Genomic DNA, 17,611 nt, shown 5'->3' with positions numbered 1-17,611 from the left:
CTGAGCTGCCAACCAGAGTGCCTAGGACCGCTATCTGTACATGGAGGGAATTAAAAGCCATTTTGCAAAAACTTAACATCTGAGCAATAGAAGCGTGTCTGGGCAGAATCTCTTGTTCACGACACCACACCTCAAAAACTCTCCACACCCTGACATATGAAAGAGGTAGACATTTTCCTGGCTTGCAGAAACATAGTAATAACCTCCTCTGAATACTCTTTCTTCCTCAATCTCCTCCTTTCAAAAGCCAGGCGACTAGACAAAAGCGATCTGCCTGGTCAAAAAATATAGGGCCCTGACAAAGAAGATGTGGACCCTGACAAAGAAGATGTGTCTGAGACATAGGGGCCCATCCACCACCAGATTGATTAGATCCGCGAACCATGGACGCAGAGGCCATTCTGGAGCCACTAGAACCACGCTCCCTAGGTGAACTTCTATCCTGCGAAGAACTTTGCCCACTAGCGGCCAAGAAGGGAACATGTACAGGAGAACTGATGTCGGCCAAGGAAGTACTAGCGCATCGACCCCCTCTGCGCCGTGATCTCTTCTGCGACTGAAGAAGCGAGGAGTCTTGGCATTGTCTCGCGTCGCCATCAAGTCCATGTGGGGAGTCCCCCACCTGCAGGAAATTAGATCCATTGCTTGGTCCGAAAGCTCCCACTCATGGATCTATGCGCTTCAGACTTAGGAAGTCCGCCTGTATGTTGTCCTTCCCGGCATGTGAGATGCCGCTAGCAGCGCAAGATTTTCTTCCACCCAAGCCGTGAGCTGCTCCACCTCATCGGCTACAGCTTGACTTCTGGTGCCTCCTTGATGGTTGATGTAGGCCACCGTCGTCGCATTGTCGGACAGGACGCGGACCGCCTGATTGCGTAGGTACGGGAGAAAGTGTTGCAAAGCCAGCCAAACCGCTTTGGTTTCCAGAAGATTGATCGACCTGCTGGATTCCTCCAGGGACCAGCTGCCCTGAACTGAATGAGACTGGCAGACTGCTCCCCAGCCGGAGAGACTGGCATCCGTGGTCACCACTATCCAGCTTGGAACTTCCAGACCTACCCCTCGAGATAAGTTGTGCGGGCAAAGCCACCACCTAAGACCGGACCTGGCGTGATCGGTGAGTGGTAGGGGGAACTGGAACTCCTCAGACTTGAGATCCCACTGGAAAAGCAATGCTCATTGTAATGGTCTCATATGAGCAAAGGCCCAGGGAACCACCTCCAGAGTAGATGCCATGGAGCCGAGGACCTGAAGTTAGTCCCAGGCTTTGGGCAGTGGGAGCGACAACAAGCGATGAATCTGCTCTATCAATTTGGTCATTTGGTCCGGCGAAAGAAAAACTTTCCCGACACTGGTATTGAACTGGGCTCCCAGGACGTCCATCGTCTGAGAAGGGACAAAGTTGCTTTTGGCCTGATTGATCACCCAGCTGAGCGATTCCAGGAGACGGGCCACCTTGCTGATAGCTTCTACACAGCGATCCCTCAACTTTGCCCTGATGAACCAGTCGTCCAAGTAGGGATGAATGAGGAGGCCTCATACCGCCCCCCGCACATTCACCATGACCTTGGTGAATGTGTGGGGGGCGGTAGCAAGATCGAACGGTAGAGCGCAGAATTGGAAATGCATACCCTGGACCATGAAGCGAAGAAATTTTTGCTGATCTTCGTGAATGGGTACGTGCAAGTATGCCTCCATTAGGTCCAGAGAAGCTAAAAACTCGCCCTTGCGGACCGCCGCGATCACTAAGCACAGAGTTTCCATGCGGAAGTGCAGCACCTTGAGAGCCTTATTTACCTTCTTGAGATCCAAAATAGGTCAGAAGGATCCCTTCTTCTTTGGGACTACAATGTAGATGGAGTATCTCCCCATCTTCCAGTGCTCCGGAGGATCCGGCTTCACCGCCCTGAGAAACAGTAGGTGGTCAAGGGTCTGACGAATAATCTGCCTCTTGGCCCGTGCACCGCATGGGGATATTAGGAAGAAATCTTTAAGAGGCCAAGCAAATTCCAAAGTGTAGCCGTGTTCTAAAATGCTTAGCACCCACTGATCAGAAGTAATTCTGGCCCATGCCTCATGGAACTGGGATAAGTGACCCCCAACCCGAGGGATCGAGGGATGGGCCGGCCTTATCTCACTGAGTCTTGGAGGTGAGTGAGGAGGAAGATCCTCCCTCCCGGGAGGGTCTGCGGCCTCGAAAGGAAGTGCTCCAGGATTGGGGCCCGGCCATAGGTTGCCGCTGCCCTGCCGGCTGCTGCCGAAACCTACACTGTCCCCGAAAGCGTGAGCGGGATGACGGAAAACCTCTGGAAGGTTTTGGTCTGTCCTCTGGCAACTTGTGAACCTTGTTTTCACCCAGGGACTTTATCAACTGCTCCAAATCATCACCGATGAGAAAACCCCCTTTTAAACGGCAGAGCCCCAAGCTGAGCCTTGGATGACATATCCACTGACCAGTTATGCAGCCACAGGAGACGCCTCGCTGATACTACGGATGACATGGTGCAAGAGGAAGTGCGGAGAGGGTCATACAGAGCATCAGCGCCATATGCCACCACAGCTTCCAAGCGTTCTGCTTGTTCCGACTTACCCGGAGGAAGATCTCTGGACATTAGCAATTGTTGGACCCAGCACAGGCTCACCCGCAGCATGTAACTGCTACACACCACTGCTCGAATACCAAGGGCTGAAACCTCAAAGATGTGCTTAAGAAGGACTTCCAGCTTCCAATCTTGGAGATCCTTGAGGGCTGCTGATCCTGCGACCAGAATTGCAGTCCTCTTCGTAACAGCTGATACTGAAGCGTCTACCCTGTGGGACCGCAGGAGCTCCAGAGACTCCTCGAGCAAAGGATAGCGCTTATCCGTAGCCCTACCAACCCGCAAGCCAGCATTTGGAGCGTCCCACTCCCGGGTCCATCAGCTGCTGAAGCATGGGATGGAAGGGAAAAGCTTGGGTCGGCGGTCGCAACTCCGCCAGGACCGGGTCCACAGAATCCTGCGGCACAGCATGAAGAAGAAGCTCTACTCCAAGCTCTGAGAGGACTGCAGGAATGAGAGGTTCCAACTCCTCTCTATGAATCAGACGGACCACTTTAGGGTCATCTCCATCCAGGGGAGCCTGCTTCCCCTGCTCCTCTTCAGATCCCCCGCCTGCAGGAGGGAAAGGAGAAGCCACTGCATCCACAGCCCCACTGCCTGGAACCTCCAGAGGAGCTGAACCGCTTGAAGCCATGGAGCCCCATAACTTTGCGACCCGGAGAGATGCGGGTAGCTCCAGACGCTTGGCAACCTTTGAGGGCAGTCCCTGCAGAAGTCTCAAAGGCAAAGCACCACTCTGCGGAGACAGAGAAGCCAAAAAAGCCTTATGCATAAAGAGGACAAAATCCAAAGAAAAAGGATTAGGACTAACCCCATCCCCACCTGGGGAATTGGATCCTCCTGAAAAATGTCCTGGTCCAGATCTGAGGGATCATCAGGACTGGCAGGGACCAGAGATAATGCTGGAGGAAGCTCCCCTGCCCCCATAGCTCTTGCCTGAGCCTCAGCAAAGGTATTCAAAATGGCTGCCATTCCCGTGCTGAGAGGAAACGGGTCAGCCCGAGGCTCCCAAGGTGCAGACCTTTTAAGTGCACCTCGGGGCTTTGCTGAAGCTGCTGCTCCAGTAAAAGAGCTGCCTTCTCCTCCAGGAAGGCAGTAGGAGCAAATGACTGACCGGGAGAGCCTCTCCGCAGGCAACGCATAAAGATGGCCACGGCATCGTGTTCACTGAAATCGCGGCGAGAGGGAATGGCAGGGAGCCTGAAAACATGGCGAAATTGCAGTGGAGCCGTCAGAGACTGCAGCCGACCAAAAAATAAATTCAACAGGCTGCTCGTTGGGTTTTTTTGTTTTGTTTTGTTTTTTTAATCTGGAGATTGCCACAGGATAAGAGAGGGACCAGACCACCAGTAATCTCCCCCCCCCCTCCCCGCTCCTTACCTGGCTGGAGCCATGCGGGGTAACCAACCCCACCTCCAAAACCTGCAACCAGGGGGGTGACCATGCAGGATCCACCAACCCCCTGGGAGGACTGGAAAGTTACTCCTGTTTGTTCTGTTTCTTTTTTTTTTTTTTCTGCCTGCTTCATTCAAAGCTATAAAGATTGCTTTTTTTTTTTTTTTTCCCCCAAAGGGAAATAGCCTAAACTCCAGAATCAGGGCAAGACTGCAGGGTTTGCACCACCTCCATCTGCTGGAGACAGAGAAATACTGAAGGGATGCAGGAGGCACACCAGGTTAAGTGAGGGTGCTCTTCAAGTTTTTCTCTGTCTCCATCTGCTAGAAGGGAGGCATAATCCATAGTCTGAACTGATCCAGGAACATACAGGGAACTATCTATATCTACACAGACACACACACACACACACACACACACACGTTTGTCCAATCTGTTAAGGGACAAATTTAATTAACAAAAATAACAAATATCTAAAGCAATTTCTTTAAGTATAAGCAGAGCAATCATATACATTTTGAAACTCGCTTTAACAAGTTGCTTACTAATTTGTAATCAATATGCGCACAGGTTCACTTTGAAAACTGGTGTAACTGATGCGTGTATTTGCTGTCAAAATGGTTTCCTCAAACCTTATCAAACATAGGGGGTCTATTTACTAAGAGCAAGTTTGCTTATCGTAAACTGTGTTTTCCATTGATAGAAGGGTGAATTAGCCATGATACCTCTCTTAGTCATGATATCTGGGAATGTCTCTCCAGTCCTCTAAGTGGCGGAGCTCCAAAGAACATGCAGAGTTGAGCTCTGTGTGCCTGCCTGTGTACATCACCACGTAGCTCCCAGCCTGCCTCAGTCTGCTATCCCAGCTTGCGAATGCACTGTCCAGAAACTGTACGGGGATGTGGGTTAGCATGACTAATTCCCCTGCTATCAATGGAAAACGCCGTTTACGGTAAGCAAATTTGCTCTTTTCCACAGATAAGCAGGTTGAATTAGCCATGATATCTGAGGAGGCACAAGCTGAAGGTTGAGCACCCCCTGGCGTTAGAGCTGATGCGTAGCCCATTCAGATTCTTGCATGGGGGTGTGCTCAACTTGTCCCTCCTTTGCGGACAGTCTCCTTTGTTGTTCCCGCCAGCAGAATGGCTTGCCCTTCCGCTACATCTGCGGCTGCTTGCTGGTCCAGGCAGTAATGTGTCGTGAAGTTGTGCAGCGACGACCACGTGGCTGCTTTGCATATGTCCTGAATAGGCACTTCACTTAAGTATGCCATAGAGGCTGCCACTGCTCTGACCTAATGAGCTTTTGGTGAACAAGATTTCCTCTCTCTTGTTGTAACAGAACCCAATGCATTGGGAAATCCACGATGACACCTTCCTCTTAGTGACCTGGAGCATTTGGGTTGAAAGAGATGAATAGTTGAGAGGCTCTAGTGTTTGATTGTGAACGTCATTTGTAGTACGCTAAGGCTCGTTTACAATCCAGCATGTGGATCCGTTTCTCCATTTCCGACTGGTGTGGCTTCAGGAAGAAGGTCGGCAGCATGATCGTCTGGTTAAATTGGAAGGCTGATACCACCTTAGGAAAGAATGATGGATGAGTCCTTAAAGTCACTTTATCATGATAAAACTCCAGGTATGGTAAATAATGGACTAGTGCTTGTAGCTCACAGACTCTCCTTGCTGAGGTGAGCGCCACTAGAAAAAGGACCTTCCAGGAGCGATACCTCATGTGACTACTGTCCATAGGTTTGAAGGGCGGTAGCATCAACTGCTCCAAGACCAGATTCAGATCCCACGGAACTGGCGGCTTTTTTAATGGCAGGTGCAGCTGGAGAACACCCCTCATAATCCTGGAGACCAGTGGGTGGCATGACACTGGAGCGCCATCTTGAGGGAGGCTGCAATAGCGCTTATATGCACTCTGACTGATGCTGTTGCTAGTCTTGCTTGATATAAGGGACGGAGATAATGCAGCAGGCATTCTGAGGGGCACGAGAAAGGGTCAAGTCCCTGCTCTCCACACCACCTAGAGAAGCGCTTCTCAACCAGTGTGTCGCCAAGCAACTGCAGGTGTGTCGCGTGCTACCAGTCTCTCACTGCTCTTCCCCCTTCTTCCTTCACCGAGCGAGAGGCAGGCTATCAGCACGTTCAAGCCCGGATGGGAATGGCAGCAGTGTTAGGCTGACAACTGTGGCTGGGCCTGTTCTTCTTCCCGCACCTGCCCCCACCCTGGCCCGGAACAGGAAGTGATGTGCAGTGGGGTGCGCTGGAAGAAGAAAGAGTCATACTGCACAAAAAAGTAGCGGCGGCAGCAACAGCCCTGAACAGTAGCGTGAGCCAGAAGCGAAATCAGAAGCAGCCAGAAATCAGCACAGGAGACAGCAGAATTTGCTGCCTGTGGCCGATGGGATTCTTCTTTCTTGGGCCTGCGGGGGCTAGAGAAGGAGGCTGCTGAAACTACCATTTGTGCTGGGGGGGGGGAAATGAGAGACAGAGCCAGCCAGCCTGTCTGTAAGTGAGAGAATGTATGTGTGATTGAGAGTATGCATGTGTAACTGTGACTGAGAGCCTGTTTGTAAGTGAGAGCATTTGAATGAGATCATCTATGTAAAGTGTGTGAGAGAGAGCATGTGTGTGATTGAGAGAAACTGGTCATAGAGGTGATGTGTGTATATAGGAGAGACAATGAAGTGACTGGAGTGTGTGTGTGTGTGAGAAAAAGTGATTATGGGAATGTGTGTGAGAGAAAGTGTGTGAGAGAAAGTGATTATGGGAATGAGAAGCCTGTGCATGTGGCAAGAGCTAGCATGGGAGTAAGAAACGTGTGTGTGTGTGTGTGTGTGAGAGACAGCATTGGAGTAAGAAACATGTGTGTGTGTGAGACAGCATGGGAGTAAGAAACATGTGTGTGTGTGTGTGAGACAGCATGGGAGTAAGAAACATGTGTGTGTGTGAGACAGCATGAGAGTAAGAAACGTGTGTGTGTGACAGCATGGGACTAAGAAACGTGTGTGTGTGTGTGTGAGACAGCATGGGACTAAGAAACGTGTGTGTGTGACAGCATGGGACTAAGAAACACGTGTGTGTGTGTGTGTGAGACAGCATGGGACTAAGAAACGTGTGTGTGTGACAGCATGGGACTAAGAAACGTGTGTGTGAGACAGCATGGGAGTAAGAAACGTGTGTGTGTGTATGTGAGAGACAGCATGGGAGTAAGAAACGCGTGTGTGTGTGTGTGTGTGTGTGTGTGTTTGTGTTTGTGTGTGAGAGAGACAGAGAATGGTCGTGGGCACTAAGGAAGAGGACCATGAGTACAGAGCTTCAGCTACTACTGCTTCTGGTGTATGCTACTGGCCTGCATGGAAGAGGAGTAGGAGAGCTGCTGGAGGGAGTTAGTAAAGGTGGCTTTTAAAGTTTATTTTCTTGATTGACTGCCATTTTAATTACTGGATATTATGTGTGTCTGCTGTTTTGAAATATTTTATTGGTATTTGGAGAATTTTAAATAATTTTTATGAGTTTTTAATTGTTGGATATTATTCTGTTCATAGTTGTTGTGAAACATTTATTCTGCTTATTAGTATAGTTATACAATTATTTCTGTGTTGGGATCTATAGCTGCTTGGCTAGTTCTGTTTTCCTAATAGGAGGTGTATTGGTGTTTAGGGCCTGATTTAATATTTGTAGTGTTGCCTTTTCATAGGTAGGGTTATTACTGTTTGAGTGCATTCCATAATACAAGTGTAACTGTGTGCGGATTAGTTTATGTGCATTACTGCAGATCCTGGGAGTATGTTAGGTCGGTTCTGTGTATGTGACCGAGGTGAGGTATTTTACTGTATCAGTCTTATTTGTTGTATTTTCTCAAGAAGACATGCATTAGCGATGAACTGCTGTCTTTTCATAAGTAGGGCTATTGAGCCTGGTAGTTGGAGTTTGTGTTGCTGTTACTGAGATGACACTAGAACCAGAATATATGAGTTGTACGGGGAATGTCATGATTCTGCTTTACATCAATAATTGTGGGTCAGGGGAGTTCCTTTGGATGCAAACTGTACTTTTACATTTAGCCCTATGATGGTCATGTGTTCAGCGTGTCACGCATGTGAGAACCATCTGTCAGGTGTGTCCTGACAGAAAAAAGGTAGAGAACCACTGACCTAGAGTATTTGGCTCACTTGGCTTGATAGTTCATCCTAGTGGAGTGTTTCCTGGATGAGACTAGCACATACTGAATTGGGTGTGGTAGGTCCAAGTGTGTTAGAACTGTTCTCTCAATTTCTATGCTGTCCATCAGTGGGAGACACTGTGGCTTGTCCTGTATCCCGGAGAAGGTGTTAGGGGGTGCCTTTCTGCCCCCTGTTCCTCCTCAGCAAGGGGCGAGTGAGGGGAATGCTGTTCGCATCTTGCTCTTGCGTGGTCATGTTTAGTTCGGGGCAAGTGTCAGGGGTCTGATTAGTCATGCCTCCCCCGGGCTGCAGGTGTACCTGCTAACAGGTGCTGGTTGTTGAGGCCGTCAACGCGGGTCGTCCTTCTCGGTCTGTTGAGTCCCCTGACGCCGCTGTACACAGAATATGTGATTGCCACAGGGTATGCCTCCTGGAGCCTTCCCCCCATGCTGATAGTTCTTGTCGGTCACCACGATTGGGGTGAGGCTGAAACAAGTAGTAATTCAATGACAGATCCTCAGGGCAGCTTCGGTGTAGGCGGGGGTATCGTGCGCTGAAAACCACGTTCCCTGGACTGGGAGAAGTGGTATTGTCCACCGGTACGTTGGATGTGGGCCCTCTGCCTCCGGGAGATATAGCCTTCCCCTGGATTCCTGAGGCAGCATGGGAACCAGCCCCTTCAATCCCACCAGAAGGCATACCGATGGGGAGGTGGTGTTCTCGTCTTGATCATGGCATTCTCCCTGTGTTGTTAAATCTGGGAGGCTGTCTCTGACTTCGACGTTAGGGCCAGCAAATCGGTTGCTCCTAAAACCCTTGTTGGGGGGCTTGGAGCTGCTGATGTGGATTGCGTTGTCGGGCGCAATTTTGAGGCTTTCTAGATGGCTAATATGGTTGCGGGCAAAAAGAGGGTAAGACCTGCCTCAGCAGTTTTGTGCCTGCATCCTCTGAGAGGTCGAATAAAACTTCCTTCTAGGTTGTTGCTCTCCCCAGGACGTCATCGATTGTAGTGCCACATCCTGTTCTTTCAGTTGTGTCACCGTCTCCAGCAGTTTGTCCCCGAAAAGGTTGTCGGGGAGACAGGGAAGGTCAGCAAGTTTCTCATGTACATCTTCCCTGATGGCACTCACCTGTAACCAGGCCAGGCATCTGTCCACAATGGCTCCCACAGAAATCCTCGCGGAGGTGTCGAATGCTTCATAAACTGTACGGAGTAGATGGCGCAGTCCCTCTTCCATCGCATGCAGTTGCGGGCGGAGGGCTGCCATCTGGATCAGTAGCCATCATCATAGGTTTTAGTGACTGCAGGCATTCGTACAAGTACTGAGTGAATTAAAATTGATGCTGTGGATCTGTGCATTCAGCATCGCGGCCTGGAACATGCATTTGTCAAAGTTATCCAGCTACTTACTATCTTTCCCTGGGGGAGCACTCGCGTGTAGTCGAGGCTTTCTCGCTCTCTTCATGGCCGATTCTACCACGATAGAGGCATGAGGAAATTACAACATGCTGTAAAAGGGCAACTCACGCATTCTAAACTTGAGGTCTGTTTTGTGCAAGGTTGATGCTCCTGAGAAGGGAAGCGGCCATGCCCTAGTCATCAGTTTGTCTAAAACCGCATGTGATGGCAACAAGGTCGGCTCCGCCAGTGACTCGAAGATCTTAAGAATCCCCAGGACCGCCGCTCTCAGGTCCTGCACCTTCCTGGTTTCAACCTTAAGGGTACGTCCCACCTTTTCCATGAACTTGGAATAGGAGAGGTCTTCTGGTGGGGAAATGGGCCAAGGTTGTTCCTCTGATAGGTATCCTGTCAAGGAATCTGGTGACAAGGCGGAAGAGTCATAAGGAGACACTTCCTGTGGCTGGTCCCATGGGGGAGACATTCCCAGTCGGTCAACTTTTCCCCTGCTTGGGGTGGTGCTATACATGGAGTTTGCACTTCCTGGCCATGGCGTTGGTTCCAGCGAAGATAGGAAACACATCAGCACTTGCGATATCTGTGTCATCGCCTGGTCAGATAGAGATCCGTGTTCCCTTAGGGCGGGTTCCCTTGGGCCCCTTCTGGGAGGTACTGCCGCCAGCAGTATATCTAAATCCAGGCCTCTTGGATGTACCAGTTCTCGGCGTGCGTGTGGGTCCCATTTGTCTCTTATCTCTAGAGATTCCTGTAGGTAAGATCCTTCCTGTTTTTGACTTGAAGCCGCTGACAGGTCTGAGAAGACCCTAGACGATTAAGAGGACTCCTTCGAGCCTTGAGCTGATGCAAGCTCCACATCTCACAGCCCCTTCCAATCTTGGGCAGTAGATGACAAACCCATATCTACCGCATGTGGGACCTAATGGTCTGCTGGCCTCCCTTGTTTCAGAGGGTTTTCGTGGTGTCCCCGATGAGGGCTAGTGCGTCATTGAGCAAACATCAGATGATGCTCTTCGGGGCTTTGATTTCCATCATGATGGCCATGCTTCGACGCCCATGCTGTCTGATGTCTTTCCTCATGTCGATGCTTCGCGTCGATGCATCAATGCATTGGGTGTTTCGCGTCGATGCATTGGGTGTGTCGAATGCGACTTGCCTGGACTTATGGCATCGCTGTTCCTCTGACACTTTCCATTTATCAAGGCAGCTAGGGTGCACTTCTATGGGGCCCCTTTCATCATCTGAAGGTCCAACTGAACAGGCCCTCTTCTCCTTCCCTCTGGGCTCTGGAGAGGACTGGGTGGATCCCTGGGCAGACTTCAGTCTTTCTTAGGCCTCTGAATCTTCGCCGCTCTCTGTCTGCAGTCCCTGCAGTTGGCCTGGTCATGATCAGGCCCCAGGCAGATGTAGCAGAGAGTATATCCATCTGTAATCAACATAATCTGAATCTTGAAGGTCTTGGCATCCTCACTTTGCTTGCTTGAGTCCACGAGGAGTTAACCCAGCTGTTTCCAAGTATCAATGAGAGACATGGAGCTCCGCGTGCCACCTGCAACGTGGAAGAACAATGACTAAGGCAGGCTGGGAGCCACGTGGTGATGTACACAGGCAGGCACACAGAACTGAACTCTGTGTTGCTCTTTGGAGCTCCGCCACCTAGAGAACCGGAGGGATGTTCCCCAAATATCATGGCTAAGACAGATATCATGGCTAATTCAACCTGCTTATCTGCGGAAAAGGTGCGGCATGTGGCAATGAATGTTATTTACAGCAGCTCCCATCATTTGTATGGGGCCTGTTCCCTAATACTACATGCCTCACCTTAGTAAACCTTCAGGAAAGTACTTGTCCCTGATCTGTGCCAATAAAGACCCATTTATCTTTATACAAGCCGTTAAGCCCCGTTAAAACGGGCTACATCCCTCTGTCTCTCACCTCCCCCTCTTTCTCTCTCCCCTCACTCTTCACCACCCCCCTCCCTCACCCACTCCTCCCCACCCTCCCTCTCCTATCACTCAGTCCCCTCCCTCCCACTCAGTCTCACTCACTCCCTCCCCCCTCTCTCCCTCCCTCTCACTCACTCAGTCCCCCTCACTCTCACTCAGTCCCCACTCCCTCCGTCCTCTCCCTCAGTCCCACTCCCTCCCTCCCTCTCTCTCCCTCAGTCCCACTCCCTCCCTCAGTCCCTCCCCCTCACTCAATCCCTCCCTCCCACTCAGTCCCTCCCTCCCCCCTCCCTCTCACTCACTCAGTCCCACTCACTCTCCCTCAGTCCCACCCTCCCTCTCTCTCCCAGTCCCCACTCCCTCCGTCCCCTCCCTCAGTCCCCCCTCTCCCTCTCACTCAGTCCCACTCCCTCCCTCTCACTCAGTCCCTCCCCCTCACTCAATCCCTCCTCCACTCAGTCCCTCCTCTCACTCAGTCACTCCCTCCCACTCAGTCACTCCCTCCCACTCTCTCTCCGTCCCTCCCTCCCACTCAGTCCCGTCCCTCCCTCTCTCTCTCTCTCCCTCCTCGCTACCCCTCCCACCACCGCGCCCGCTACCCGCCGTCGCCCCCACCCCACACCGAACCGCCGTCGCCGCCGCCGCCACCGCCGTCGCTACCGCCGCCGCTCGTACCGCCGTCGCCGCGCCGCGCGGTACCCGCCGCCGCTCGCTACCGCCGCCACCGCCCCTCCGCCACGCGCCGTGCGACCGCCGCCGCCGCTGCCACTGGACGCCGCCATTTTTTTTTCTTTCTGAAGCTGCCTCAGAGCGACGTGCTCGCCCGCACATGCGCGGTAGAGCTGGTCTCTACTGCGCATTTGCGGGCCGTCGGTCACAGGCCATTTATAAGGTAGATAGCTGTCCCCACCTATCTTGCCCCTCCTTTAGAGCACACGAAGTCCCTGTCCATCTTCTAATTATTTTTTGTTTTATGGCTTTGGAAGCAAACATTGGAAAGCTAGTCACTAAAGTATTTTGAGTCTAAAGAAAAAACACTACCTATAGCTGGTTTGTTGATCTTTATTTGTACATGTTACATAGACTAAACAAGGCAAATATCACTTTATTCAAGCACCCTGAGCCATAACATTTATGACTAATGAAACAAATATGGATGAATCAGAGCTAATATCATTTGTTATCCCTTCTATGCTGACTGCAAGGAAAGAGGGGACTTCAGAAAATGAGTAGAAAGTAATGTTTTCAGTGAACGCGGTGCAGGTATTACTGCTTGCCCTCTGCAATTTCACAATGCTGCAGTGTTCACAAAGGGGCGGATTTTAAAAAGCATTTACATGCGTAAATCTGGGTTTTACGCATGTAAATGCACTTACTCGAGTAAGTGGGCTTTTGAAAATTGCTACAATATATGCCATTGAATCGTCCATAGGATTTATTCGCATAAGTGCACTTTACGTGAGTAAATGGCTTTTGAAAATTGCTACAATAGTAGTTACATTTATGCGCGTAACTCCTTTGAAAATTACCCCCAAAGAGTACAGTTTTCCTTTTACAAAAGCTAAATGTTAACTTTCTTCAGAAATGAAGTTGAACATTTCCCCTATCTGTCTTTTATAGGTTCTTGCTACATCATTAACTATTTCTTACAACCTTTCTGCATGTTTTTTACAAGATGTTGCCGACACCTTCAAGCATGTTTCACAATGCTCAATCTACACCAAATGGAACCATTCACCTATTTTTACTATCTGGTTTTTCTTGGTTGGATTCATCGGAAGTTGCTTTGCACTCTGGGCTTTCACCCGAGAAGACAAGAGCCGAAAGTGCACCAGCATCTACCTCATGAACCTGCTCACGGCAGACTTCTTACTGACACTAGCCTTGCCATTTAAGATTGCGGTCGACTTGGGCATTGCCCCTTGGAAGCTGAAGATTTTCCACTGCCAGGTCACAGCTTCCATCATCTACATTAACATGTATTTATCCATCACCTTTTTAGGATTTGTCAGCATGGACCGCTGCCTTCAGATCATAAACCATTCCAAGTTTTATCAAATACAAAAGCACGGATTTGCCAAATTGATATCAACAGTAGTGTGGGCACTTATTCTTCTTATTATGGTCCCAAACATGTTGATTCCCATCCAGTATGTTAGAGAACAACCAGTTGTGGGCTGTATGGAATTCAAACAGAAATTTGGAAGAGACTGGCATGTGTTGTCTAACTTCATAAGCATAGCAATATTCTTCAACTTCTCAGCCGTTATTTTAATTTCTAATTTTCTTGCCATCAAACAACTGTACAAACATAAAGACACAGATGATTACCAAAACACAAAACAAGCACTGGTGAATATCCTGTTAGTGACTGCAGGGTATATAGTATGTTTCCTGCCTTACCACATTGTTCGCATTCCCTACACTTTAAGCCAGAGTAACATCATTACTGACTGTGCTATGAAACAATACCTCTTTAAAGCAAAGGAATCCACCCTGTTGCTTTCTGTGTCCAACCTATGTTTTGACCCCATCTTATATTTTTACTTCTCCAAAGCATTCCGATCAAACATAACTAGGACATTCACAGCACAGAAAGTAGGACGGGATCACACAGATGACCTACATTTACAAAGCAAGTTGTGCGACACACTCCATACCTAAGTATTGTTCTGCCTGCCCTGGGAGTTAAAATACAGAAATGTTACAGTGCAGCTCCGTATAGAGCTTTTTCTTGCCAAACATTTTCTGTATTTAGTATAATTGCCATGTGCAAAAAAAATAACAAAAACCTAAACTTGTTACTAAAGCATGGTCAATAGAAAGAAATTTAAAAAATCATGCTCACTGTCCCTCCAGCATGCATGCGGTTGAATACAAAAGGACACCAGGGATCAGTTCCAGCAATGCTACAGCACACTAAAGTTCACTTTGACCTGAATGTTCAACAACTTAAGTCTACAACAAATGCAGCCATAGCCAAAGAGGACAGTGTGCGTTATCTCACGACATGCAAGATATCTCTCTGCAATAAAGTTCTCATGTTACTTGTAATTCAAGAAAGAAGACCATCAATGGCAACTGGCAAACGCCACAACTGATGGTAGGGGTCATTTTCAGAGAGACTTCTGGAGATAAAACAGCGTCTTACACACAGAAATGAGCTTGTACAAAATTGCCCACCCAATATGTGGGTAAACTTATGTCAGGTATAGTGGTAAGCTCACCCAGACTGAGGGCAAACATTCATGGGGGTGGAGCTGGGGAGGGGCTTGGACCTGTGTGCATATTTCTAAAAATTCAAAATGTGCAAGTGTAAACGTTCCTGAAAATGTATGCTCTCCAAATAGCAGGTGCAAATATGTGCAGGTAAATTTGGCAAGATAATTTTCAAAGCAGACTTATGAATGGAAGTCCACTTTGAAACCTGGTGTAACTTACACAGAGGCCAATATTTAGCACTACTTAGCCAGATAAACAGAGACTTATCAGCTAAGTGGCAGCCACTGAATATCTGGCTATGTTCAGTGGCCGCCACTTAGCCAGGTAAGTATTTAGCTGGCTAAAGTAGATAGCCAAATATCTTGGGGGCAGACAATGGGTGGATCGAGGCGGAGCAACTTATCTTGCTTTCTTAGCCAGATAAGTTAGACCTCCTCAGTAGCAGGTTTAAAGTTATCCAGATATAACTTATCCGGCTAACTAGAATGTATCCAGTTATATTCAATAGCATATCCATGCTGCTGAATATCCTAAGTTAGCCGGATAAATTATATCTGGATAAATTAGGCAGCCATATATCTTTGAACATTGGGTCCATAAGTTTTTGCCATGTAATTTAGGCACAATGTAAAAAAGTTTACCTCCTATGTATATATCTCTCTTCACAGAAAATAGACCATACTGAAGGGTTCTGTGATGGGAAATTATCCCACATTCCTCCTCAGCAGTTATTCAGTAATATTTTTCTGCAGGGTACTTCTAGTTTAGTTGTAATTCTTATTTCAACTGCCTAATAATGTCTTAATATGGAAGTATATAAAGAAACAGATGTCAAGTCCGTGGAAGTCAGAAAATGTTGTCTACTTAAAGCAATACATCCATCCAGTTTCTCAGATGAAAAGGCTTTGGTTCAATTCCGTGCTACGTGGCTCAGTAAGTCATGCGTATGTATAGTAAGAGCTAAGTATTCACCCATACTCACAAATGTATGCTGCAACCGGACTGAGAGATTTGTCTGGTTTCATTACATTTAACCCAAAAACCAGATTGACTTGGTATAAGATTCACAATGCAAAAATTCCCCACAGAAAGTTATAAACAACCAATGCTTTTAATTGTGCAATCCAATGCTTATAACTGAACATGTTAATTTCTATCTGGAGGAAAAAGACTTCAAGAGTTGCACTGATGCCTCTCTGCTATGATTTTAAAAGGTTTGAGGCATATGCCAGTGTATAATCACTGGACTAAAAACCTCCAACCAGTGAAAAATCACTTAAGAGCGGAGCTCCATTTAAGTGTGGGCAATCTGAACAAATTTCAGTGCTATCATACCTTGAAGCAGCTTATGTGAAATGATTGGCCATTGTCAGTTGAGGCTGTTTTGGTGCATGACGAAACACAGCAATCTAGGAAAGTTATATTTTTGGGTTTTTTTATTATAAAATTTAAAAAAAAAAAAGAAAAATTTCTAAAATTTGGATGCAGGAATTTTTTCAGTAAATAGTGGACCAGTTAGAGGTTTTTAGTCCAACAATTATAGGTGGGCATGTAACACAAACCGTTTAAAAACTTGCTGGAGAAGCATCAATGCAACTTTTTTCCTCCTGACAGAAATGAACCTGAACAACTGTAAGCACTATGGTTGTTTATACATTTTCTATGGGCAATTTTTGCATTGCGATTTTTTTCCTCCTCACTTGCCTGTTTTTTGACTTGGTATATGACTGCTAAGAGCTCTCTCTCATATACTCATTAGTGAAGTAGCATGAAAAATACTGAATTGCAAATGTACTGTAAAAAAAAGAAAAAAAAGTGCTTGTGTAAAGTTTATCTTTTCATAAGAAGATCCACATACACAAATAAAGGGTACACCTCATCACCATACACACAGATGAACAAAAACATTTCAACGCTCTCTGTGACTCATAGATCTGAGTATCCCGTTGAATAAGGAATTCTGTGAGAGAATATTAGTACTGTATTAAAGAATGTTAAGATGTGCAATTTGTTTCCTTTGGTTCACATTTGTGTAACACTCAGACAGTTAACACGAAGTATTTTTTCTCTAAAGGAGAATGTGCCAACCTGTAACCCTCGGAAAAGAAAGATGCATGCACTGCCGATTTTCTGCCAGGTCATCGACCCGGATCCTTTGTGTAGTGCGGAATAGGTGACGACAGTCTTTCCTTTGGGGAGGCTAAGGCAAACACAATATAGTACATTGCCAGAGCTGCCTGTTTTGCCACCCCCGCCTTGTTTTGTGCAGCAAGCCTTGCATCTTTCAGAGGGAGGAAGTGGTTGGGAAGCTCCTTCCTCCGCTGTTTGCTGCAGCTTTTACACTGTTGACCACGCACGCACTGCCTGCCGCTTACAGCCAACTCCATTCCATCCTTCGGCTCCCATGATTGGTAATAATCACAGACATAATGGCTGCTGGGAGGCGACCCATTGTGCCCATATCCTCTGGGGGGCACATGGCACAGCTGCAGTCCCTTGCCACAGTCTCTAACATACTTCTTTTCTTACAGCTCTGAACTGTAAGGCAATGTACTCCTTATAACCCCAGACACTACTTCCCTTGGCAAGGTAATGCATTCGCCACCATCAACTGCAGCTTCTCTTAACTAAACAAAGCATTCCCTCACCTCAGACTGTAGCTGCTACTGCTGGAGTACCCAGTGTGCCTTGCAGTCTCCCAGCTGACTAGGTCCATTGCAGCTGATCAAGGATTGATACCTCCATAACAGCCAGGGACTGCATTGCAGACTGCTGCTGATACCCCAATGTCTGGATGTATCCACAAAGAGCCTGATCTTCTCCATTACAACCATCAGGTTCAACTCAGTCTCCACTACCT

The 17,611-nt window shown here is 48.0% G+C and overlaps 2 protein-coding genes across 2 annotated transcripts in view; one reads left to right on the top strand and one right to left on the bottom strand.

Moving 5' to 3' along the window:
- Window positions 1-16,758, top strand: part of GPR171 (G protein-coupled receptor 171) — a 59,726-nt gene extending 42,968 nt beyond the window's left edge. The window contains 2 exon segments of the mRNA XM_029616036.1: window positions 13,150-13,286; window positions 13,288-16,758. Coding sequence (XP_029471896.1) covers window positions 13,150-13,286; window positions 13,288-14,193 — 1,043 coding nt within the window. The 3' untranslated portion in view covers window positions 14,194-16,758.
- The window catches only part of MED12L (mediator complex subunit 12L), a 764,678-nt gene that overhangs the window by 555,851 nt on the left and 191,216 nt on the right, over window positions 1-17,611 (bottom strand). The gene's annotated exons all lie outside the window — the stretch shown is intronic.

This window comes from Rhinatrema bivittatum, chromosome 9, assembly GCF_901001135.1.
Source record: "Rhinatrema bivittatum chromosome 9, aRhiBiv1.1, whole genome shotgun sequence".
In the NCBI taxonomy this organism is placed as follows: domain Eukaryota; kingdom Metazoa; phylum Chordata; class Amphibia; order Gymnophiona; family Rhinatrematidae; genus Rhinatrema; species Rhinatrema bivittatum.
The sequence above is the reverse complement of the archived record's forward strand: the minus strand, read 5'-3'. Positions and strand labels throughout refer to the sequence as shown.